The sequence below is a fragment of the Alosa pseudoharengus genome, unplaced genomic scaffold (genome assembly GCF_046254945.1).
Source record: "Alosa pseudoharengus isolate Yale_2024_CS ecotype anadromous, Long Island Sound unplaced genomic scaffold, YU_APseudo_1.1 YU_APseudo_1.1_scf_9, whole genome shotgun sequence".
NCBI classification, from domain to species: Eukaryota; Metazoa; Chordata; class Actinopteri; order Clupeiformes; family Clupeidae; genus Alosa; species Alosa pseudoharengus.
In genome coordinates this window covers 2,293,146-2,319,694 of record NW_027468881.1, presented here as the reverse complement: position 1 = coordinate 2,319,694, position 26,549 = coordinate 2,293,146, and the positions used below count along the sequence as shown (strand labels likewise).

Here is a 26,549-nt window from a genome sequence, read left to right as displayed (position 1 = left end):
AAGTAAAGGCAAAAAAGGTGTTTCTTTGTCGAACAAATTGGGATTCAATGTGAGTGTAGCGCCCTCAATTCAATGTGAGTGATTTAAAAAGAAAGATAACAGATATGTGGTGTTTGTTCAAGAGTTTGGGTTGTATTTAGTTGTTCACTACATCAGCCGCGCCAGTAGGTGGCAGCAGAGCGCTGTGGAATCAGTCTGTATTCACGAGAATCTCAGCAGGGAAGTAGAGTAACTGCGTTCTTTGTTGAAGCAAGCGTGAATGTTCGTTGTGTCATCCTACTGAGTGTATTTTGTATGTTTCTACAGAAACAAAGATTCATTAAATATGTGGCATCAAGACCATTGAGCCTTTGAGTCTTTGAGGTCGCTACATGAGCCTTGAATTGGATGCCAGGAATTTGCTACGATCTCAAAACCGGATTATGAACATTCTTTGCCATAAAGAAACACACAATAGCGTTGGATTATAAACATGCTTTGCCACAAAAACACACAAATACGTGAGGTAAATCGAGCTATATGAAGTTATTATTTTGCTGTCACTTCGTCTGTTTTATAACCCAGAAGGATGTACTTGGTATCAAATGATAGCCCTCTGTCTCCTCTTTCATCTGACATGCGTGGCATATCTATCCGATCACAGGTCCTCGAGTAATTCAAACGAGCGTAATGGGTGTGCAGTTGGTTTTTGTACATGACTTTATTATTTTGCAGTCACTTTGTCTGTTTTCATAAGCCAGAAGGATCGACATACTTGGTACCAATGGATTAACCTGACATTAGCCAGATGAATTTTGTTTCGCTTAGCTCCGCCTAGCTTCACTCCCATCCATCTGGGACCTCTTCCATTGAGAGTGATTTCTGCAACCGACTTCATGGTTCAGCCAATCAGGACGCAGGGCGGGAGTTTCATAGATGTGACATAGCGTAGAAGCGACTGTGAGACTGTTATTAGCGTCACGGGTGGGCTTCGATGTGAGTGGTTGAAGTAGCACGTCAATAGATGACGGACAAGTGGCTTATTCAATCATATGCAAGCATTTTTTGATTAGGCCCAGCCTTCTGAAGCAACACTTCAATGGATCGGTTCCAGATGGATGAGTGGAGCCAGTGTTTCCAATTTAGCGACTTTGTTGCTAGATTTAGCGACTTTTGGCCGTCTCTGGTGACTGAAAAGTGTATCTAGCGACTGACTACAAATCTGGCGACTTTTTCGTGTGTCTGGCGACTTTTGTTTTATCTTTGCGTTATCCTTCGGTTTGCCCAGGCTGACTGCAGCAGCAGCTCAAAGCGTGAGAATCTTCTCGCAAAGATGGCAAATCTCCCCTCTCATGCCTGTTTCGTTAGTGAATTACTGTACATCGCGAATTTGCCCAAAGCGTTGCCCCATGATTATAAAAGGAATGACTGACCTATATAGTATCCGCCCATTTTATTACAAGGAAGTAGATGCTCTATAGATCTAAGCTCAGACAACGCTCATTGGAAGGTGCAGCAACTATACGGGTGAGATTACAAGAGTCAACGAGACGAGAGCAATGACATGATGACAGGGAAACAGGGACACGCTTGCCAGCATCGTTCAACAATTGAACAAAGGAAGTAGGCTACAACTTCATTCACAAGCAAAGCAGATAGTTAATCGAACATACATAGAAAAACGTATAGCATTCGTTTAGGCTATGTAGGCCTAGCTTCAATTTTGTTAATGCAAGTTGATGCAGGACTGTCGGCTGAGTAAAAAAAAAAAAAAATTCTATCGGTCTGTCCGAGTGACATTTAAGCCTATATTATGTAGCCTAAATATATCCAAAATATAGCCATTGCCGTAAGGGTACATTGCGTGTAGGCTACCGGTCACGTTATAATCAGACTTCAAGCAGTGCAAAGCAGATGCAGCAGTGCCAGTGAATAGGTTGGAAATGACTGCTTTTCAGCCACCTGATGCTCTAGTGTAGCCTAGTCTAGATGATAGGCTACAGAAAGTAAAGTGTAGCCTATCAATAAATATACAAGTAGGCTATATTAAATGAAATGTATTTAAACTAGGCTCCTAAAGTTGCCTATATGGGTAGGAGAAAAGCAAACAGGAGTAAAAGGGAATTAAAGGGCCATCACCGTTTTTTTTTTTTTTTTTTTTTGGGGGGGGGGGGGGGTTGCGACGTGCTGACGTAATTAATATGGAAATTATTGCGTGACGTCATCTAGCGACATTTAGCGACTTTTGGAGCTGGCTTTAGCTACTTTTCATTTTAAATAGTTGGCAACACTGAGTGGATCTATGCGGAGCGAAATTCATCTGGCTAGGGTCAGGTTACCAATGGATAGCCTTGTGTCTCCTCTTTCATCTGATATGCTTGCGTTCTATCTATGCGTTCATGGGTTCGCGAGTAATTCAAACGAGAGTAATGGGTGCGCAGGTGAACGCAGAGAAGTATAGACTGTAAATATGATGCAATTTTGATTTAATTTCATGATTTGTTTTAATCTTCATACTTTAACATACAGACAAGTGCGTGGTCTCGTTGGAAAGCCCCACTTCTGCTCTGTCACACAATAAAGGCTTCATCTCGCTGCTATGAACAGCGGGGGTACGTGAAGGCAGGGGCGCCTGCAGGAATTAATGCTATGGTACGCACACCCATCACCCCAGAGATACAAGTCCATTTCAGTGTCACTAGTCCTGAAGAAGAGAGGTTTTTATTTTCAAATAGGCCTAATGACCCTTCCTTCTCATTTAGACCAGTAAACCAATCTGAGGTTCTCTATGGACTGTGTAATTCCAAGTGTATGAAAAGCTCTCTGGGTGCAGATCAGTTAGACCCACATCTCTTAAAGATTGCAGCCCCTGTCATTGCTGAACCTTTAACTCACATTTTTAATTTAACATTCTGCTCTGGTTCTATTCCAGAAGTCTGGAAATCAGCCCTAGTGACCCCTCTACATAAAGGAGGAGACCCAAGTGATTTGAATAACTATAGGCCAATCTCCAAGCTTCCATGTTTAGCTAAGATGTTAGAATCCTTTGTAAATGAACAGTTTCGTTCCTTTTTGTCATCATATTCTATGTTAAGTCCTTATCAATCTGGGTTCAGAGCTGGCCACAGCACAATTACAGCAGCAACTGCTGTAGTAAATGATATAGCTACTGTTGTTGACAGTAAGAAACAGTGTGCAGCTTTGTTTATTAACTTGTCAAAGGCTTTTGACACTGTAAATCACAGGTTACTTCTTGAAAAACTAACCTCTTTTGGTCTAGATGAAGTTTCCTTTAAATGGTTTAAAAACTACCTCTCTAATAGAACAAAGTGGGTAGATGTGACAGGATCAACCTCAGAGCCATTGAGACTAAATAATGGTGTTCCACAGGGCTCAATTTTGGGACCACTGTTGTTTACATTGTATATCAATGACATCTGTGCTTCAATAGAAAATTGTAAAGTGCATTTCTATGCAGATGACACAATCCTTTATGCCTATGCACCATCTGTAGAGCAAGCCGTGTCATATCTTCAATGTGCATTTGATTGTGTGCAGAAATCCTTGAAAGATCTTAAACTGGTTCTAAATGAAGCAAAAACAAAATATATGATCTTTACTAGACAGAGAAAGTGTGACCTTGATGCCTATAACATTTGTTCCCTAAATGGGGCACAAATTGAGCAAGTTTCTCAATACAAATATCTGGGCATTTGGCTAGATAACAAACTAACATTTAGAACACATGTGCTTGATCTCACAAAAAAGGTAAAAATTAAATTAGGTGCACTTTAGGTTAGGTTAGATTAGGTCTTGCTTCTCTTTAGAAAGCAGAATGACCATTATTCAAGCAACTATAATGTCAGTCCTAGACTATGGTGACATTGTGTATATGCATGCAGCCCCTTCCACTCTGAAATCACTTGATGCAGTTTATCACAGTTCACTACGTTTTATAACTGGAGATGGGTTTAAAACTCATCACTGTAAATTATACCAAAATGTAGGATGGTCTTCCCTCTATGATAGGAGGGAAAGGCACTGCCTCCTTTTTGTTTATAAGGCATTACTGGGAAAGTTACCTTTATACCTAACTTCTCTTCTGAACATAAAATCAATCTGCCACAATACACGCTCACAGGGTTTTATATCTCTTCAAACTCCTCAAATTAAATCTGAATTTGGTAAATTAGCTTTTACATGTTTTGCATCAAATAAATGGAACAAATTGCAAGAGTTATTGAAATTAGATTAGACCAATTCAAGGGTATGATTGATGATATGGCTGATATGGCAAAATGTTCTTGCTTTGACTGATATTTTAGACCTTTTATATCATTATTATTATTTATACATTCTCCTTTTCTTTCTATTTATTATTATTATTTTTATTTGATTTTTGTTATTATTATTATTATTATTATTATTTGCCTTTTGTATCTTTTATTGTTCTTGTTTTGTTGTTTTGATTATTGTTGTTGTTTTGTAACTCAGGGCATTGCTGTAAAAGAGCTTGATGCTCAGTCAATTTCTCCCTGAATAAAAAACGGTTGATGATGATATCCATGATGAGTATTGAGTTAGTGAATTAGCTCAACATTGTGTGCTGATAACCATATATAGATAGCCGAGTAAAAGAAAACAACAAGTAGCCTATTGCGTGCCTGCGTGCGTATTCTCTCTCCTGCTCAAACAAAATGTGTGCACGTTAAATTTGATAACGTGTTCACTAACTTTACGTAATAGAAAATGGTAAATAGCCTGATGGCATGCAGCTAATGGGATACTGTGCATAGTTGGGAAGGTATGGTAGGCCAATTTGGTGTGAATACACACACACACACGGGAAATTTTCTATCGCTGTTGAGTAGCCTGATGGTACGCACAGTGCGTACGGATGTACACCTGCAGGCGCGCCTGCGTGAAGGCACTCCAGGGGGTACGTGAGATTTAACAGAGAAGAAAGGGTGTGTTTTTTGACTCCCGTTGCGTCAATCGGCTTCTAAGGGTTAAAATCTCACGTACCCCCTGGAGTGCCTTCACATACCCCCAGGCATGGCCGGATCTAGAATAGGGCTGGGAGGGGCAATGCCCCTCCAAATATTTCTTCTGCCCCACCTAATTGGTCAATTTTAATTGACAGCTATTGAATCTGCCAATCACACTTTTCTAATTTGTCCTGTTTCAATTTCGCGGGTGCTGATTTGCTGGTTGGATCGTATAAATACGCTACCAGAGCAGCAGCGACACGTTCCCCTACCATTCCACACTGAGTGCATCACTTGCTGTTTCATACTTTTAGAGAGGGCTTAGCTATATTTCCATAAAGGTTGTAGCCTACTAGATATAATATAGATTATTGTTGCTGGTTTAAATAAAGACCTTTTTATATTATTATTCTCGTTTGAATAAGGTTTGTTTTTAGCTAATGTGCATGTTAGCTTTCTAAGGTGATCTAGCCAGCTACTGTAGTTTGTTAACATTGGTCATTCCTTAACTGTGTTATAAGCAGGGTAGGAATTTTACGGCGGCCACGTCGTTGCCCCTTGCGTTGGCCGTGATGTCCCTTTGAAAATCGGAGGTTCACAGGCCACTGTAGCCTTGGTGCCCATTTCTTTCTATATTCTGCTTTGCATCCGACTAGCGATTTTTATTTGGCCTACGGCCTGATACTTAGCATTCACAACACAAATTAATTTAGCCTATGGCCTGATACTTAGCATTCACAACACAAATTAATTTAGCCTATGTCTTTTACGCAGTGGAGAATGTAAACAGCGCACGGCAAGAAAGTAAGTGCACCGAGGTGAAGTTAGTTTGATATTTGATATTCGGATATTCGGATACAGATATTTTAAAAAAAATGTATGCGGCCGGTTTCACCCCGTGTTTGCAGACAATGTACAAACAGATGACCTGTCTACTTGCTCCCAGCCGACCTTAGGGACCGTCTAAAAAGTACCTTCTGAAATACCTTCATAGTCTTTTTTGTCAATAGCTTTGACATCATGTGACCTAGTGACTCCAAACCAATTCAAAATAGTTATCCTATATGGGACTCATCAGACACACCTATTTTTATAGTCACTATATGCACACAGTATTTTATATGAATATTTTAAAGAAAATACCTTATTTCCCATAAGGAATGGTCTCCTTTTTTTCAATACCTCCCAAGCCATGTGACCTAGTGACTCCAAACCAATGCAGAATATTTATCCTATATGGTACTCATCAGACACACCTCTTTTTATAGTCACTGTATGCACACTGTATTTTATATGAATATTTTGTAAAAAAAATACATTATATCCTATATGAATGGTCCTCTTTTTTCAATACCTCCCAAGTCATATGACCTAGTGACTCCAAACCAATGCAGAATTGTTATCCTATATGGGACTAATCAGACACACCTCTTTTTACAGTCACTGTATGCACACTGTATTTTATATTAATATTTTAAAGAAAGAATACATTATTTCATATAAGAAACAGTCTCCTTTTTCTCAATACCTCCCAGGTCATGTGACCTAGTGACTCCAAACCAATGCAGAATAGTTATCCTATATGGGACTCATCGGGCACACCTCTTTTTATGATCACTGTATGCACTGTATTTTACATTAATATTTTAAAGAAAATACATTATTTCATATAAGAAACAGTCTCCTTTTTTTCAATACCTCCCAGGTCATGTGACCTAGTGACTCCAAACCAATGCAGAATTGTTATCCTATATGGGACTCATCAGACACAACTCTTTTTATAGTCACTGTATGCACACTGTATTTTATATGAATATTTTGTAAAAAAAAAAACCATTATATCCTATATGAATGGTCCTTTTTTTTTTAATACCTCCCAAGCCATGCGACCTAGTGACTCCAAACAAATGCAGAATAGTTATCCTATATGGGACTCATCAGACACACCTCTTTTTATAGTCACTGTATACACACTGTATTTTATATGAATATTTTAAAGAAAATACATTATTTCATATAAGAAAGTCTCATTTTTTTCAATACCTCCCAAGCCATGCGACCTAGTGACTCCAAACCAATGCAGAATATTTATCCTATATAGGACTCATCAGACACACCTCTTTTTATAGTCACTGTATGCACACTGTATTTTATATGAATATTTTGAAGAAAATACATTATTTGCCATCAGGAATGGTCTCCTTTTTTCAATACCTCGCAAGCCATGTGACCTAGTGACTCCAAACCAAATGCAGAATAGTTATCCTATATAAAACTAATAAGACACACCTCTTCTTATAGTCACTGTATGCACACTGTATTTTATACTAATATTTGTAAAGAAAATACATTATTTCCTATTAGAAACAGACTCCTTTTTTTCAATACCTCCCAAGCCATATGACCTAGGTGACTCCAAACCAATGCAGAATAGTTATCCTATATGGGCCTCATCAGACACACCTCTTTTTATGGTCACTGTATGCACACTGTATTTTATATGAATATTTTAAAGAAAATACATTTTTTCCCATAAGGAATGGTCTCCTTTTTTTCAATACCTCCCAAGCCATGTGACCTTGTGACTCCAAACCAATGCAGAATAGTTATCACATGATGTCAAAGCTATTGACAAAAAAGACTATGAAGGTAATTCAGAAGGTACTTTTTAGACGGTCCCTAAGATCGGCTGGGAGCAAGTAGACAGGTCATCTGTTTGTACATTGTCTGCAAACACGGGGTGAAACCGGCCGCATAATTTTTTTTTTTTGAATATCTGTCGAATATCCGAATATCAAAAATCAAACTAACTTCACCTCGGTAGAAAGTGCTTCCAAATTCACTCATTCTTTGCTGAACTAGCCTACTCCCGATAGCCTACTCTTCACAGATAGTAGGCCTACATGTATCACATCACAAGAAAAAGCTTTTTCTCAGCTTTTAAACGATGTTAGCCGCAAGCTGTGGTAAACGGTTCGCGAGAAAAGTAACTTTAATTTATCATGTTACATTCTGCGCCCATCTCCCTACCCATTCATCTCGGTGGAATACTTCACAAATTTTTCCCGAACACATGACAAACCATATATTATAAGAAACAGCAGACCTTACCGAATACAAAGGTGTAAAGCATTCCCCTGTACAGTTAGCCATTCCAGAGTAATCCGGTTTTACATTTGCAGCAATGTCTAAATGCATGTCTCCAACTTTGGGCTTCAGGTTTCACAGTGTGTTTAAATTGTCCAATACATGATTTTATAACAGGCCAAATACAAAATAAATGTTACAAATATCGCCTAGATATCTGTAAATATTAAAATCAGCTGACTAAGAGTTTGTCAAAGTAGCCTTCATGATCACAAAATGTAATATGTCATGTTTGCTATTAAATACGGGTTTTAAGGTGAAAAGTAAGGCATTTGTAGGTGAAACTGTGCGGTGGGGGGGGGGGGGGGGGGGGGTATTCATTGTGCCCACCCCAAATTTCTATTTGCCCCCCAATCTGAGCAGCCTAGATCCGGGCCTGCCCCCAGGTGCTAGAGCATGTGAATATATGCACATATGCAGTATGTAGGCTAGGACTAATGTAATATAGTGTACAGTTATACTATATCTTCAAAAGTTGTAGCGGATATGTGTGCTTAATTGTATGGTTTTATGAGGTCTGCCTGAGGAGCCTGAGTGTTTGTATTTATAGTATCCTTGAGACAGCTGGTGAATATACAGCTAGCCATTGTGTTTGCATTTCATTTCATAATTCCCTTACTTTGGCAGCCACTGTATGCTTTAAATAGAGACATATCTATAAGAGAAATACCTAATTAGAATTAGGTTGTTTAGCTGGCCTTTGAATTAGCTGCCAATTTTGTGCAGCCTTTTTCATTTTTTTTTTTAAAAGTTCACTTCCTGTTTGAGATTTGTTTGGGTAATCTTCCAGGATGATCCAAGGGATATAACAAATGTCAAGCTTTAAGGAGGTTTTTTAGGGGGCCTTTGAATCAGCTGTCAATTACTGTACAGTACCCTCCAGAATTATTGGCTCCTCTGCTAAAGTTGAATAAAAACCTTTATCATACATAATGTGTTGGTGATTTATTGTAATCTCACAATGAAAAAAATAGGAAAAATACAACCTTGAAGGGAAGCAAATTTATTCTGAGAAAAAAGAAAACCCCATAAAGAAAAATTTTTTTAACAAAATCACGTCACTCACAATTTTTGGCACCCCTGCTTGTAATACCTTCTTTAGCCTCCCTTTGCCAATAAAACAGCTTGTAATATTCTCATATGACACCCCATAAAGTTGGAGAATACAAAGCAAGGGATTTAAGCCCGTCGTCTTTACAAAATCTCCCCAGATCATCCAGATTCCTAGGTCCACACTTGTGCATTCTCCTCTTTGACTCACCCCACTGTTTTTCTATGGAGTTTAGATCAGGGGACTGAGATGGCAATAGGGCTGGGCGATAAAACGATAGCGATATGTATCGCAATAGACATGTAATCGATAATCGATTTATTGATCTATAATCAATAAAAAATATGTTTGATAGAACATTCGATAATTAAAAGCAACATACACCTCCCGCCTTTTATTGTCCATAAATAAATAGGCTAAGTATCTTGCATTGAGTATAACTCTACCAGAGTAGGCATTAGAAGTAGGCCTACTTCAACACAGACTCTCAATGAGTCCTTGCCCCTTGAAATAGCTTTTAAGAAAAGATTCTTACCTACCTCTATTACACTCTTTTTCAGTCCCTTTCAAAGTGTGCTGTTTCTGCTGCTCATTACATATTAATGAGCTGCTGCTCACTTACCCACGCCCCACTCCATTAACTGTTACCAGGGTCATTCGCACCAAATCAACAAATGCCTCCAGCCTCGCCTGACCATCTTGGCTTTGCTTCATACTTTGTCAATAATGCTAAATATTACCCAACAACTACTGTGCAAAGGTTTAAGCTTATATCTACATTATTTTGGGGTGTTGATTATGCAACGTCTGAAACACGGCAATTCAAAATCCCCTAACATCTACTACACCTTCGTTTTACATAGTAGCATATAGTTAGGCTACAGAACTGCATCTTCTCAGATGAAGCACCATGATGTTATCTTGGTCAATAATTGCCAATTGGATTATTTAGCGTCCATGTAAACAAGTCGGTTGAAATCTTTAATCAGATTCATTTCAATCGGATTTAAATTAAAATGTCAATGCAAAACGTGGCTATTGATTCCAATGGGAAAGACAGCTAGATGCTAGTCACACGTTACATATTGATTCACAGGACATTCAATCCTTTTACTAACACAATGGTTATGAAGAATTGTGTATATGTAACTGCAGTGTTTCCCCTACAATGTATTCATCAGCGGCGCTCCTGGAATTCAAGCGCCACTCCAAAAAAAGTTGCCTAATTAAAAAAAAAAAAAATAGACGCAAGTGAACTTCAGGAACAGCTGCCGTTCGTTCAGGTTTCATGTCAACAAATAATAGTAGGCTAACGTTGAAGGCGCAGTCAGGGATTCCACAGGCGATCACGCTTGTTTGTGTTTATGTTTAAGTTTATTAGCAGATGCAATTTTGTGCAAAAGAACGTAGCCTACATTATGTTAACCAAGGAACCAAATTAAACACGCCAGCGAGATAGCTCGCCCCTACCTTCAGTAGCCCATTCCCAGATAAATTCCACGCATTGTTTCATTTTTGTTTGTGATACAGGCAATGCTTTCAAGCCCTGTGTTGCTAACATACCTAGGCTGTGAAACTAAGGTCTAGCTAGCCTATTGGTGGGTTTAATTGAATTTGAGTAGGATACGCAAGCATTTACATCTGAGATAGTTTGTAATCCCTTTAGAGCTCACCAAAATTATAGATACGATACAAGACACTTATCTGCTATAATCCAAGATAGATTTTCTTCGAATTTTTGACCATTTATTTTACCAAATGACATGGGAAACATAATTAATTTCATCCACATATTCTTATGCACCATGCACAACAACGCTACTAAGTTAGCTTAAAACCGTGAGAATCAAGCCAGCGTCACGGGCCGTCACGGCATTAAAGTGACAGGCACTCAATTCGACTTGCACAGCACCAATACAGTGTAATGGCATGAAAGTGAAGTTTATATAGTTTATACAGTGCTGTGCAAAAGTTAAGACACCCATGCTGAAATTGACTAAAGGGAGGAATAAAAAACATATTTTGCCTTTTGTCTCAATGCCTTAATAAAAAAAAAATCAATTATTTTTTAATGTATCATGTATCATAAATTATTATATATAGTTATTATATATAAATGTCTTCACTTATGCACAGCACTGTATATTCTAAATAGTAATAGTTTGTACAGTGGCCTACAGTGTACAGTTTTACAGTGGCTAATACTAATAATGTAAATGAAAAAGGTGAAAGAAAAACATGAATAATCCTGTTCAAGTACTGCAATAATCATGCTTTGTAAATGCTTGTGTTGATAGTTATATCATAATTTGTAACTCAATCTGTCCATTTATTTCACAAAATCCACCAGAAGTCACCATTTAAGAGTCATGTTTTCAAATTTTTCTCTTTTTTTTTGGGGGGGGGGGGGTGGCTTCCTACGATCAACAGCACCGCTGCTGGAAAAAATTCTAGGGGAAACACTGAACTGACTCATGCCGAAACTATGTACACTACCAACCTAATTAGTTTCCAATACCCCAGTGTTGAAAGGACGAATTTAGCCCCTAGCTAACACTTACCATAATCTCTGAATCCCATGAACAAACAGATAACTCTTACACCAACCTTATTTTGTGCATTTTATTCACGTTTGTTCAACGATTTAGTAAGTATCCTTTTCCCTGCCCACTTCGATGCAGCTCCATAGGTTTCCATTATATCCACGTAACGTAATTGCCCTAAAAGGAGGTGGTGGGTGGGAATATTGACATTTTTCGGCTTGTGACATCAAAAGCCTTACCGATTTTGACCAGCTCACCCTGGAGGCTGAAGGCAGGATACATCCAGAAACCCTTATCTCACTTAAAACAGCATGGATGTTTTTTTTCCAAGTTTGTATGCGTGTGGAACCAGAGACACACAATAACACATCAAATCCCAGAAAAAGTGATTTTTTCATAATATGGGCACTTTAATGGCTGTTCACGACAATTTGAAGGCAACGCCAAAAACTGCCATGAATTGTCAGAAATTGACGTGGGCCTTGCTTGGCAGTTGTACCCCCATGATGCCCTCCTCCTAATTGTAGGGGAGGCTTTAACATGTAAATGAAAATGCTGTAAGCTATACAAATGCAAATCAGGGTAGCAGGGGGAGGGCACTGTGCATGGTGGCATGACTGGCCTTTGGTCTTGCTTAAACAGTGGATGTGTTAACCACACAACTCCCAGTAATACGCTCAACAGCCAGAAATGATGCTGGGTATGGCATGTCTGTTCCCTGCAAGCTCCAATAATGTAACCTGACTTTAAACTTGAGTCTTACATAATGAGAATTTCAGAGGCAAATATATAAATGATTGTCTTTATCACTATTTTCATTCAACCAAAATATATGCAGAACTGCATATATTTTTGTTGAATGAAAATATCTATTTTTTATATATATATATATATATATTTCCCCAGTAGTAGACCAGTAGTAGTAGAGTAGACATTCTCAGTCCATATGCCACAGCAGAGAGAACGTCACTTCAATAAACTAACCGTTACGCCCCCACGCCAGCAGGGGAGACAATTCCTCTAGTGGGCAGTGGAAGACCCGCCCGTCGCGCTTCCACCAGAACAGCTGATAGGGTAAACAACAGTCAGTGCGCAGTCAGTGCGTGGCTTGCCGCAGTGTGCAGCGGCAAATTCAGAACAGCAAGGCTAGCCTACAGTTTGGTTAGGCTACTACTTCACGTATCTTGGACGTATGTGGATGTGAATGTGGTTCATAAACAACGCGCCCGTGATCGTCGGCGCTCATTCCTTCTAGAAGAGGGGACCTTGAAACGAGCACTTCCCTTTGCTTGGAGGAATGGTGAGCGTTGGATCATCTAGTGTCAGACAAGTGGTTACTTGTCTCGCCAGGAGAAGCTGTCGAGAAATCAGAGCCGCGGTAGCCAGCCATAGCCTACCAGGGTTCACTCGGAGACACGCTGTAGGCGCTACAAACAGGAGCAATGGTAAGATTTAAGACCATGCTTTCATTCTGCTGCAGGCTATAAGGAAATATATAGGCTACGTTAATAGATACCGATCTTAACTCTACATTTTGTTTTCACAGACTAACTTTGGCCATGACCTCCTCATTGCTTGGAGCTGTCTGCAAGTCATTCAAGCAATTCGGTAAACTCCAGGTTGCTGTCCATAGAGGACAGGTTGGCTGCTCTGGAGTCGAAAAACTGTGCGGGAGAGACTAACTCTAAGAAGAGAAGACGGGTGCACAATCCCAAGCTAGTAAGAATATGTTCGATTACTGCTAGCTAAGCTAAAAGTAGCCTAAAACCAAAGCTAAGAGTAGCCTAGTAGCCTTGCAAAAGAACAAGTGAGCAGAACCAGTGTAAGTTGCTTTATTAAAGTGTATTTTTTGAGCCTTTTTTTGGTGACTATATTTCAGGTGCATTGATAGATGTGTTGTGTCCATACGCAGTGCATCGCACAATACTGATAGTGTTTATTAAAGTGATGGTTCGGAGTAATTTCATCCTAGGGTCCTTTGCACAATGACCCCGAGCCAAACACCCTCCCAGAACCTGTTTTCCCTTGGTCGAACCCTGGTCGAGTAGCGCGGTCAGAAACTAATGAGTTTCTGCAGTCGTAATGGTACCAACTTTTATCTCATAAATTATCCCACTAATAATGCCCTGAATGGTACGAAACTTCTACAGTAGTACAACTAGGTTCTTTACTCATAAAACGAGGCATTGAAAAGTTTGTAAATACACCAGGAGTTTATTTCAATAACACTTGCCTGATTATCTGCTATTATACCGCTGCGTCGATGTTTCTTCCATGATTTGGGAAAAGCCCGTAAAAGTCCTGGCAGGGTGACCAATAGTGACAGATCTGCCAAACAATCACGAGTGATTTTTTTCTTGTTTGAAAGTTGTGGTTTCATCCAATACTAAGTAAGGAAATTTACACTTTTCATGCAGTGTATGTCACTTTATTTTCATACCTTAGTGAAAAAGAAAGTCATGAACTGCTTCTGAAAGTTCAAAGACACTCTATTTAACTTAAATAAGTTGAAATTAGATAGGAAAATGCTTCTGTTGGGTTTTGTATATAAGACTTTTCTAGGGGTGCCAATATTTGTGAGCAACATGTTTTTGTTAAAAATATTTATTTCTTTATGAGATTTTCCTTTTTCTCAGAATAAATTTGCTTCCCTTCAAGGGAATCTCCAACGGATTATTTTTTATACCCGTTTTTAGTCAACTTTACCAAAGGTGCTAATAATTCCGGAGGGTACTGTATATTTTGGATTTTTTTCAAAATATTACTTCCTGTTTGAGATATTTTTGGGCACCCTTTCTAGGATGTCTTAGGATCACCTAAGGAACATATACCAAATGTCATGCCACTATCCACCACATGAAGATATTTCACATAATGTCCCCTACTATCACAATTGTGGAACACATCACATTTGGATTTATTCAATCACATGTAGATTTCTTCACTCTTTGACATTCAGACACATAAAGCAACCATACCTTTATGAAGCTCTGAGTGAGTTTTCGGCATGTTTGGCAGGGTGCCGTGTGCACCGTCATCACATAGGCAAGGGGCATCAATGCCAGAGCAGGTAGAAGAGAATATGACCATGCCATGACTTCTGTCGCAGCCAATAAGGAGAGATAAAAGGGGCGCACCAAGAGTCAATGGAAATAACTGACAATAACCACAGTTTAAATAACATTACATTAATTACATTTAGCAGTACAGTTTCCTTATCAGATTTTAACCCACTTAAAGCCCATAAAACTGATACAGTAATTTCATTTTTTTTAATTTACACAAATAAGTACATTAAATGAACAGTGTAGTGCATCATAATTAAGTGTGCTTGCAAAGTTTTATTATTTTTCCCGTCTCCCTAATTTTTTGTCAGCTCTAGTGCCTAGGCCCTTTGAGACAGAGACACCGTTCCAACTTTAAAACGTCCGGTCAGTACCGGTGTAAGTTGGTCACGAAGATGAAGTCAGGTGGGCGTGTCGTTCGTCCGCCATATTGGATTGAACAGAAAGCGAAACTAAATTTTCACAGGTCACAAATTTGGTCCGAACGCCACGAAACTTGACGTACATTATCCTTGGACCAAGCCTCACAAGTTACCGGAAGGATTTTTGATTTTCGAAAGCGTTTGCCCGTCACAGCCAAACGAAATCGGCGGCGAAGCTCCGAAACAGGAAGTCGTCCATATCTCAGGAACACTGTCACTCCAGTGGGGACTCCAATGTGAGGGTGCATAAGCTAAAAAAAAAAAAAAAGAAATATTCCAAAAGTTTCCATCATACCACCCACAGGTATTTGGTAACTCTCACCATTCACCTTTGCACCATTCACCTTCTATCACAATGCCTTCCAAGTATGCTCAATGCCTCTGGGCAGCCACAATGTCTCCGGGCAACCTTGCCCACTCATGAAATCCTTGCTCTGCCATGGGATAGTATGGACTTACGAACTGAAATAGCAAGGAGAACAGTAGCTATATATAGCTTACATAATAGAGTTGTTTTCACATTGATGGTATTCAAATAAAATTTTTCATTATTGTTAAATATCATGATGGGAGAGTATTATTAAAAATGTTACAAGTCTGCAAATGCATATGTTTACGGGCATTTAGGTTTTACTGTTGTTTTGTTATAAAGACATGCAAGGCATTCTGGGCCGTAATGAACAGTGGTCGGCAGCACTCCATAGGCTACGTATTAATATGAATAGGTGTTTCTGTAAACCTAGGGACAATAAACAGCTATCTCTTTTACAAAAACGAGCTGGTAATCGCTCATTGAAGCATTGAACTATGATAAAAAGATTGTTTTTCTAAAAGCATGGAGTTGACGAAAGAATAAGCAAGCAATGTCACGTTAATGTTAAATAGCCTAACGCTAGGTGGCAACGTTGTATTACATTTCACTGAATACGTGTGAGCTTCACAAGTAAGGAAGGTGCAAATATTATGTAATTTATCATGGGAAATTATTGGAAATGTTATTTCTTGAAGATTCTAGAACAGGGCTTCAGAGAGACACGTTTTGAGTTTGTGGCCAAGAACCTAAAATATCGGTTTCCATGTGCTGGATGGTGTGCGTCCTTTATGAAAGTAAGTGTTTTATACAGTTAACGTTACAGACATAATGAGTCATGTTGTAGTGGTCAACATAAATGTGCCCCTTCTGTTATTAGAATGCTAAGCGGAGAAGCATGCTAAGCAGAGATTTAGTATCATTAATTTCTTGTGTGGCTAGCTATAGGGAGGAGATGTATGTTGCTAATTGGGATTTATGTTGTTTAGCGTAATGCCAGTGGCGTAACTATAGTAGGTGCAGCAAGTACAGTCGCACCAGGGCCCGTCACTACACCCGCAATGCAATTGCTGGAAAATTCTATACAGGTCCTTTCTGACTGCCGGCGTGCCTTTGACCAGGCCAAGGCTACAGCGCAGACGCTCGCAAATTAATTGGGGGTTCAGAGTACATTTGAAAATGTTAGAGCACGGAGAGTGAAGCGAAGCGAAAGATGAGCGCTTAACCGATGCAGAGAAATTCTTCAAAGTGCAGGTATTTAATGCAACTCTGGACATCATAATCAGTCAGCTCTCCCAAAGATTTGCAAGTATGCGGGAAACTTGTCATGTGTTTGAGTCTTTACGTCCTATGACCCTTCAACTCGCAGGTGATAATGAACTGCTTGAAAAGGCAAGACGTTTGTCAGACCATTATAGCAGGGACATTGCACCAACATTCCCAACACAATTCCTCTCATTCAGGTCTTGCTTTAAAGCAGAGATTTCACAGAAGTCATCTATTTTTCAACTTGCCAAAATGCTGGTGGTAGATTATGACAGTGTAACATCCACATTCGGGTAAGTGTGTACTGCTCTCATGTTGTTTCTGACATTGCCTGTGACTGTGGCAACAGCTGAGCGATCTTTTTCCAAACTCAAACTTATTAAGGAGCAGCATGGGGCAGGAGAGGCTCAGTGGGTTAGCTATCCTGTCCATTGAAAATACGAGAGCAAGAGCATTAAATATTGGGAACATCGTTAACGATTCAACGAAAGGCTCGTAAGATGGCCTTTTTCTAATGGCCTAATTCACGCATATTGGGGATTGTATGCATATGAATGATTTTATTTGGTTTCTGCACGGTTAAATAAGTTAGGCTACATTAAGTTTTGTTTCTGCGCAGTGCGAGTTTTTAAGCAAGCAACGCTTGCAGTTTCAGCAGAGGGTTGAAGAAGCGCATTGAGCGCATTGAGTGTTCCCATAATTCCATGCGAGTTGATGTTAATGCAGTAATATTAGATTACCATGGCCTGCAGGCTGTTAATAAAAATATTTTTAATGTTTTCACATGTAATGCATCCTATGTAGTCGTGTGTTTTTATTTGAAATTGTAATATGTAACTACTAAACTACTTCGGTGCCTCAGGCCCTTTGTATAAACAATTGAAGTCACCCTTAATGTGTATTGGATGTATCAGAGCTAATTCATCCTGGGCCAAAATATGTCGATATGGGCCCGCATAGTGCTCTCGCACCTTGGCCCACCATTGGTTTATTACGCCACTGCTTCGTCACGTGTAACTTTAGGACTGCTATTTTTTGTTACTAACAGTAATTCACGAAGCACATTAGCCCTAAAAGTAGCACCTACGTCTGTGACAGCTTAAGGGAACTTGCATTGTAGGCATAACTAAGGGATGCAATAACACCACCAACAACCAAAACTAGCCTACTCATTGTCAACATGTACATGAAATGTAACGTTTCATGTGAATCAAATTAAAATGTTTTCTTTGCAAACGTAGGCATAGGCGTATGGTGACAGATTAATTTAATAATGCTGCTGTGTGAATCACGGTAAGCGTGAATGAAGTGGCCACTTCTTAATGGGACCCACTGTATGGAAGTGGGCTAAGTAAAATAGAGATGTTTTCAATAAGATAAGGTTAATCAGAATTCTACTATATGCCCGCTTGACAACGGCAGAGATAGAACTGGCCTTTGGCCATAGCAACCATCCATTTAGAACGACTGGCCTTCATAGCAACCAAAGATCTGAGCTGTGTTGCAATGTGAGGCAAAGTATAGAAAGGTGATGAAACATACAGAGACAGGTCAAGAAATATAGTGCAGTGTAGACAGTAGTATACAGTTGATTTACAGACGGTGGTTTAGATTAATATGAAGTATTCCTTTATTCTGAGATAGGCTACATCAATAGGCTCTCAAAACAACCCCAGGCTCACAAAACAATCCCAAACAGACGTAAGGTCTTTATAGAGCAAATCTATATAGATTATTTGTCAAATAAACCAGTAAAACATAATTTGTGGGATGGAATATATAACATTCACACTCATAGCTCATATTTTTTTTAAATAAATCAGTGAAAAAGTATCCTTTTTAATGCCTTGGTCATATTTCATAATTTCAATTCCTCTGTAGGTTACCTGATAGCCCATCACTGCTGTCATTTTATTTTATTGATTTGATCTCAGTCATAGAAGCTAAATTCGAAGGCAGGCCAAAGGTGAAATCCAACGAATCACATTCAACCCGCAAGCCAATAGTTGAATAGCCCTCTCCTAGAGCTTTTGAGATATTGCCACTGCTCCAACATTGAAAGGCACTGTTACAATGCCTGGATCAAGCCAGGTTCAGCATAGCGTATGCCACTGTCCGCTCATGTTGCTGACCGGACCAGGGCAAGCACACTTTCGCAGTTCCCGCCGGAAATGCAGTCTAGTTAATGTTTTTTATTTCACGGCTCTTCAGAGTGCTGCAGAATGCTCCATTCACTTAAATGGGCCTTCCTAGTGCTGGGCGGTATGACCAAAAATTTATATCACGGTATTTTTCAAAATTCTAACGGTTTCACGGTATATGAAGGTATTTTTTTTATTATTATACAATTATTATACAATTCAATATAAAACCTCTCTGCTAATACCAGTATGCTTACTCTGTCAAATAGGCCTATCAGAAACATGCCTTATTGTTATTGTGTGGTTTACATGACGTTAGTGGTATGTGGATGTCTTGTTAGCCTGCCATGAGCTTCGGTTCGTTTCGCTAGGCAAAACATTAACAAAAAAGTTTGTTTTGGTCCACTGATGACAGTCAGGATAATTTCTAACTAGTCAGTTGTTCAGTTCATGTCTATAACATGCTTTACTTGCTACCTGGATAATTTCAGCGAATATTCTTAAGGTGAGATGAAAGAACATTAAACTTCACTGTGTTCGGTGGGTTGCTAACTAACAACATCGTCTACTACTAGCCAGCTAGTTACAGCTGTTGAACAATCTCAATAGAATTTTCATGAAGGTAAATCCCTTTCAATGCAGTATCCCTTAACGTTTTTCCTTAACTAAAGAAACATTTTAAGGTATTCTGTGCAACACCCTTAAATAAACCCCTTACCTAAGGAGAAATTAAGCCTTAAGGGTCATACTTCAGGGGAAAAACTTGTGTTTTGTGTTTACCATCACTACGCCTCGCAGTCGCACCATGAGTGCGTGTGAAAAAAAGTCCCGTCTGAAACACTGTCGCGCAGCACAGCGTTCCAAACGTTGTGTAATCAAATACACCGGTATGGCGGTATATTAAAAATTCATATCATAACGAAAATATACACCGGTATACGGCGTGAACCGGTATACCGCCAAGCACTAGGCCTTCCCAACGTTCGGTGGTCTGCTAATTCTCAATAACAGACCGTTGCTAAGTATAACAGACCGCTGTCAAGGAAAATGGGCTTTGTGCTTCTAATTCACGTCTTTCATATTACTGCGCAAGGACTGGAACTTTATTCAAAAATGAAAGCTGCCGGTAGATCAGCTGTGTTCTAAAGAAAGTTTGATTCAAGTTCAGCGTGTGCTGTTGCGAACTATTTGTTTCTCACCAAAAGCCACGATGAAATGGTAACAAATAGGCTATAGCCTAGGCTATGTGGGCTAAAGAGTCATATCGTGGGGAGTTTATTGTTTCGTTTTGGCAAGTAGCCGTGTAATAAGCGGGATAATGTATAGAACGCCGGTCATTATCGGGAAATAGGTCCCTTCAGGGTGGAACATGTTCATTACCTTGGCTTCACTTTGCAACACTGTGCTGTCCGTACAACAGAGCTACCAGAACTCTGTTGTAACATCCAGAATAAAGAAGTATTCTTTCGCAAGCCAGCCTCAAGTTTTTATCTGCTCTCTACATTCAGATCTACTCAGTCAACGGTGTCTCCATTTGCAATTAAGGAAATAATTTGAATAGTATTCTTCATCAGTAATGATGCAGTATGTAGGCTAGGACAACATTGTAACAGAATAAAGATCATGACTAGGGCTGGGACAACGCGTCGACGTAATCGATGACATCGACGCAAAAAATACATCGACGCAAAATATGCGCGTCGATTCGTCAAGCATAACGTGTGCTGCTTAATATTTTTATCAAAACCGGCCAGCACACATTGATGTTGTACTATTTAAATTAAAGATAAGATCATTGAGCTGCACTTTTTACTCACACAGCCTTTCCTCGCCCCGCTTGCTCTCTCTCGTAACTAGCCCGCTACTCCTCCTCTGCATGTGCATTTAACAAGATATTCACGATTGTTGAAGGATTGTTGTTGCCACATAGAAGCACTGCATAGAACACAGTGGGCTAAATTGCTATTAAATCCGCTTAGCATCGTGACCATGCAGCGCAAATTTGTTCAAAACTGCTGCATTAAAGTTAAAGTAAACTCTGCTAAGGTCTTATCACAACATAGTACATTGAGGAGACTAAACTAAGTTAAGTTACAGTATGCAATCAAGCAGTATCTCAAAGCTAATGTTAGAATACTGTTTGGATGTCAAGTTGAGCATGCTTGTATTTCGTTACTCATGCAGGGCTCATTTTATTGACTCTGAATGTTTGCAAAATCCCGATGTAAATGGAAAGGTGTTTTCCAAGACGCAAAAGTGCTTGTCCCAAGGAAGTACGAACCGTTATTTGAACTAACTACGTTATGAATTGCATAAACACATCAGCAGCCTTTTAACTGTGTTAATGTTAATTGCAAGACGTCTTAAAGTGACAGGCACTCAATTAGACCTATACACTACTGAACTTTATTGAATGCTACCTCTGACTAAGAATGCATTACTTTGCACTTGTATAGTCTTTTATTTTGGAATCTTAAGAGCAATAAACATATATTGCAATGTTAAATAATTCATGTTTAATTCATTCAGATATGTACATAAACATGTATAAGTTGCTATTAGCCAATAGCCTAGAAATCTAGACGCACCCTAGCGGCGGCAAATTAATTTGCTCAGCTTGTACGTCTAGTATCGAACCATAGGAATTTCTATTGGCTTAACATCGTGGATGACGGCCAATCACAGCGCTCTATTTCGTTAGAGAGTCTTAAGGCGGGCTTAACAGGATAACGACATCCTGCGACGGTGAACAACAAGGAAGGTGGCTATGGCAAACGAAGAGCGGTTGTTTGAATCGGCGTTGGCGTCAACTTTGGAGGAGTTGGACTTGTGCTTTTCTTTGAAAGTAGATCAACACAATGCACTTAAGTCATTCCTTTCGAAGAAGGATGTATTTGCCGTTTTGCCGACCGGATACGGATATGGTCGTAGCGCTGGCCTATTGCATGCCTAGGCAGTTTGAAAGACAATTCTCTGCCCGCCCCTTGGATTAAGCGAGGTGAATGATTCGATGCCAGACTATACATGTCAATGATATAGGATGGCCCGCCAGGCTAATTAGCCAATGAATAAGGAGATAATCGATAATCGAATCGAAATCGAATCGGACTGAAAAAATGAATCGTTAGATTAATCGATGCATCGAAAAAATAATCGCTAGATTAATCGTTTAAAAAATAATCGTTTATCCCAGCCCTAATCATGACATTAAAGGACAAGTTCGGTATTTTACACTTAAAACCCTGTTTTCAGATAGTTTATGATTAAATAGAACGTTTAAGATTGAAATTTGGACACATGCTGCGGTCCTGAGAATTTTTCGGTTTCTGTGGTAGCACCCCCCCACCTCTACAACGCTGCATAGGTGCACTGGAACAATCCTCCCTAAACGCATTAAACTTTCGTTTACAAAGATGTGAAACCCACCAAGTGGTCAGGGGTGTTCACTGATCTGCTCATCTGCTCTGCTCATCATTCTGGTTCTCATTTTCACTTTTCTCTTTTTTATTTTCCACCCTGAACATGGGCATGGACACTCCATCTTCAAAAAACCTCCTGAAGACCCAGCTCTTCATAGAATATATCCTCTCGTAGCACTACTTACAACTAGTCTGGCTAATTCTATCGCTTATCAGCTGACTAAAACTGACACTTGACTGTATAAAAACACACTCACTGACCCACTTGTTCTTATTGTACTCTACCTTTTAAATTGTTTTAAATTGTTGGGAGAATTGTTTTTAAAAAGCTTTAAACTGTTTACCATGTTGTAAGTCACTTTGGTTAAAAATGCATCAGCCAAATGTAATGTAATAAAGGTTTACAACACAGTGTCAGGTTGTCTGTAGAAACTGGACCATGAATATGCCACCAAATAAATAAATACCTAAATTGCCTAATATTAACTTCGCGTGGGAATCAAACAGATGCTAAAATAAACTGCATGCATGATATCCTGGCTTGCAGCGAAATTTACTTTACTTATACTATTAAAAGAGTAGTATAATGATTGTAGCAAGTTAACACGGCTGATCATGATATCTGGCTACTGTGTCATCTTGCTACTTGACAGTGAAGTTAGCACGATGAGGACAGACATTTTAGTTAAACAAACTGCTTACACATGACGTTTATTTGTGAATGTATAGAACATGTAGGCTACTAAGTGAAATAGGTACTTTTGTATCCTTCTGCATGTTTAGCCTAATGTTTTGCCACGCCGAAACGTCAAAATAAATTTTCTAGGAAATTTTTATGTCTAGGCTGATGACAGTTCAAAATAAAAGTCCCTTGACAGTTTGTGCACACAGAGGGTAATTTGTGTGCTGTAAGTGTACTGTAAGTTGTGCTATAACCCAAAAAGGAAAAAGGACCCAAAGCTGTCATCTTTGCCCATGTAAGGAAATCCTGGAGATAGTTAACTACGTATTGCAAGTTAACAGGTGTGATTATTCAAAATCCCCATTATCTTCCTATACTATTCACCATTTTAGATATGTATTTTCTTCCAGCTTGTGTGCAATATTCCAGTCGGCTTGTTCCGGTTAGTTAGCTTCATTGGGATAACACGGCAGAGAGGATGGAGAGGAAACGAAAAATGCCATCAGCATGTCAGATGGCAAGATTGTACTTCGCCACTCAAGGCTATTCACCTCTACCAAGTGGGTAGATATACGGCGGTGGCCTCCCGTATCGTATGGAGATATATTTAAGAGACGGACTGGCCATTCTCAGCACAGTATGTCAATACATAATTGTCATAATATATTCTTATATAGTGCTTTCTTTATTTTTACCCAAAACCCAATGCATTATCTGATTATTTATTGTCTAAAATGCTAACACCAAAACACTTACTACGGGCCGTATTACAGAAACTTCCTAACTCGCAAATCCTATCTCAGGGCTTAAATTTCACTGCGGGATTGCGGGTATTGCGCATAATTTGTTCAAGTCCCGCAACTCTAGCCATCATAATGCGAGAAATTCCCGCATACACTTTTACAGCCTGTCTGATGACGTTAATATATGTGGCGTGAATGCGGTGCTATTGACCGGACTGATCAACTACCGAGTTGAATTGAACATAGCCTCATGCAGACGCACACACACACGGAGAGAGAAAGAGAGAGAGAGAGAGAGAGAGGGAGAGAGAGAACCACTTTGCGCTTACGCAAATAGGCTACGCAACCATGGTAAACTTTTACATCTGGAAAGAGCTCCTTGGTAACTATCCTGCTAGCTCTGGTCAAGTCAACACTTGATCCCAGAAAGATTGTCTTCGACATGTTAGTTTTTTGAACATTTATTATATCTAATGACATAGAAAACATAATGATTTGCATCCACATACCGCACTATGCACAACTTTTATTCACTAGCGACTATAGCCTAAAACCGTCAGGCTGAAGGGAGGCTAATTACTCCATAGAATTACTCTCACGTATTTTCTTAAAGTGACAGGCACTCAATTACACCTACTCATCACCAATGTGCACTCAATTAGACCTACACACCACATTAAAGATATGCCTAAGTGTTATAGGTTAAACGTCAATATGAGGGAATCAAATTACTAAATATGTTTAGCTACTAGTAATTACTAGTAAAATGCTATACTTTAAAAAATGCATTATTAAATAAATACACTCTATATGAATTCAAAAATATATGATAGAAACATATCACATAAGCTATCATTTTCAGTGTGTGTTTGTGTGTGTGGAGAGAGTCAAGCAGAATCTAGGATGTCCACTGTTGTGAATGATCCCACTACAATATATATTACTGATGACGTCAGGGTGGTGGGGGCCCCAAAATCAAACACTTTTTAAAAAAAGTATCGAAGAAGTATCGAAATCGCAATTCTTGACTTGGTATCAGAATTGACACCCCCCCCCCCCCCCAATTGTGTAAATCCCCCCTACATGAATAACCTAAGGGGGGAATTCCAGCCCATTTTGAAAAATGAATTTTAAGCCCTGTATCTTATCTGTTTGGTAACCATGGTAACTATGTTTAGAAAGTAATTTTAGAACAGTCACTCCTAAGTCAGTGTTCTCCTAACTTCAGATAGGAAAGGTGTAGGCCTATTACAGAAAAGTCTTAAATAACCAAAATCCTAAATAAACATTCCTAACTTTAGGATGACCCATAACATATGATGCCAGTCATCGCGATAGAACTCTGCTATCTCAATGTATCGCAATGGATGTAGGCCTACTGCTAAACAGGAAGTTCGAACACAAAGGAGGCGAAGATGGCGCCGCCCATGTTTGCCCTTTTTTGTAGGGGAACTTCAGAGGTTTATACAAATGGTATGAACTGAAATTCTAAATAAATTAATTTCATTCCCCTGATCAATATATAAAAAATTTGGCTAAGAAAGGTTTCGCCGATGAAAATCACAGTGGTGTTGAGGGTCCATGTAACGCTTATCAGTTAAATTTTCTATTGAAAATTAAAAATTGGATTCAATTTTCTAAAATCGTGGTTTTTTTGCATGTCAATAAATGCATATTTAGGATTTTGGAGTTGTATCCTGATTTTGTATTTGTGTAACGGTTGATAGAAAAATGGGTAATTGAAAAATAGTAACTGATGCTGTTTCTATACGTGCCTGGGGCTGCCTAAGACGGGCATGGTCTGAGTGCTGATTGGCTGCCGAGGGCCAAGTCCCACCCCTCACCACGCTTGCTTTACATTACATGGACAGAATAGCTGTTTGGGAAGTCTACTCGGATTTGGCTATGGTTTCCCTTGTAAATGCACATTTGATTTGACAGAAATTATGTGAATATGATAGCCATGGTGATTTACTGTGGTGCGTAAAATTAAAAAGCTAAACAAGCTAAACAAAGGATTTATCAAGTTCAACGCTGCTCAGATCATATAGCCTAGGCCTACTATGCATCTAAAACTATACACTACAGAAACATTTGAACACATGTTGCACAAATTCCTCACAGCTCGTAGCCTATCGCTGAACTCCTACAGTCGGACATTGTTGTATTTTAATCTATTTCAGTGAAGTAGGCTACATCACTACTATTTATGGTTCTCAAACGACATGCTGCATATCTATCATCCCAGCATCATATGCTGAGCCTTCTGTCGAATGGCAAAACCTGCACAAGCCATAACCCTTGAATGCAAGCATGGTAAAAGGTGGAACTCGGCCCTCGCCAGCCTATCAGCTTTAACTTGCGTCGGTCACAAGACCCTGCCCCTCTCAGGCAAGCCCAGGCACAAAGAGAAACAACATTATTTCGGATTTTTCTTGTCCGATTTTTCTTGTCTAGTTTTCTATCCAATGTTACACAACAAAATCAAGATACAACTCCAAAATCCTAAATATGCATTTATTTGACGAGCAAACCCCCCCCCCCCCCCCCCCCTCCACGATTTTAGAAAATTGAATCCAATTTTTCACGTGTTACACGGACCTGTTGAGGTTTTAAATTATTTGAGAAGGTAATAAAGGTATTGAATTTCACTTCAGGATTTCTTATAGCCTGGTGTGCCACTTGCACTGGTTTAGTTTCAATGGAAATGGAGAAGGTATTAGGCTGCATAGATTCAACACAGGTCCATGAATCTTGCCAACTTTATGTTTTTGAAGTCAGCTGTGCAAGACT

The 26,549-nt window shown here is 39.3% G+C and overlaps 1 protein-coding gene across 5 annotated transcripts in view; it reads right to left on the bottom strand.

Annotated features, from left to right (window-relative positions):
• creld1b (CRELD disulfide isomerase 1b) overlaps positions 1-26,549 on the bottom strand; it is a 97,946-nt gene that overhangs the window by 67,859 nt on the left and 3,538 nt on the right. For 3 of the 5 annotated variants that reach the window (XM_076276364.1, XM_076276365.1, XM_076276363.1), the window contains one exon: positions 14,687-14,808. In XM_076276364.1, coding sequence (XP_076132479.1) covers positions 14,687-14,803 — 117 coding nt within the window. In that variant the 5' untranslated portion in view covers positions 14,804-14,808. Of the gene's footprint in view, positions 1-14,686; positions 14,809-15,308; positions 15,447-26,549 lie in introns of all 5 variants that reach the window. The other 2 variants (XM_076276366.1, XM_076276368.1) reach the window with 2 other exon arrangements.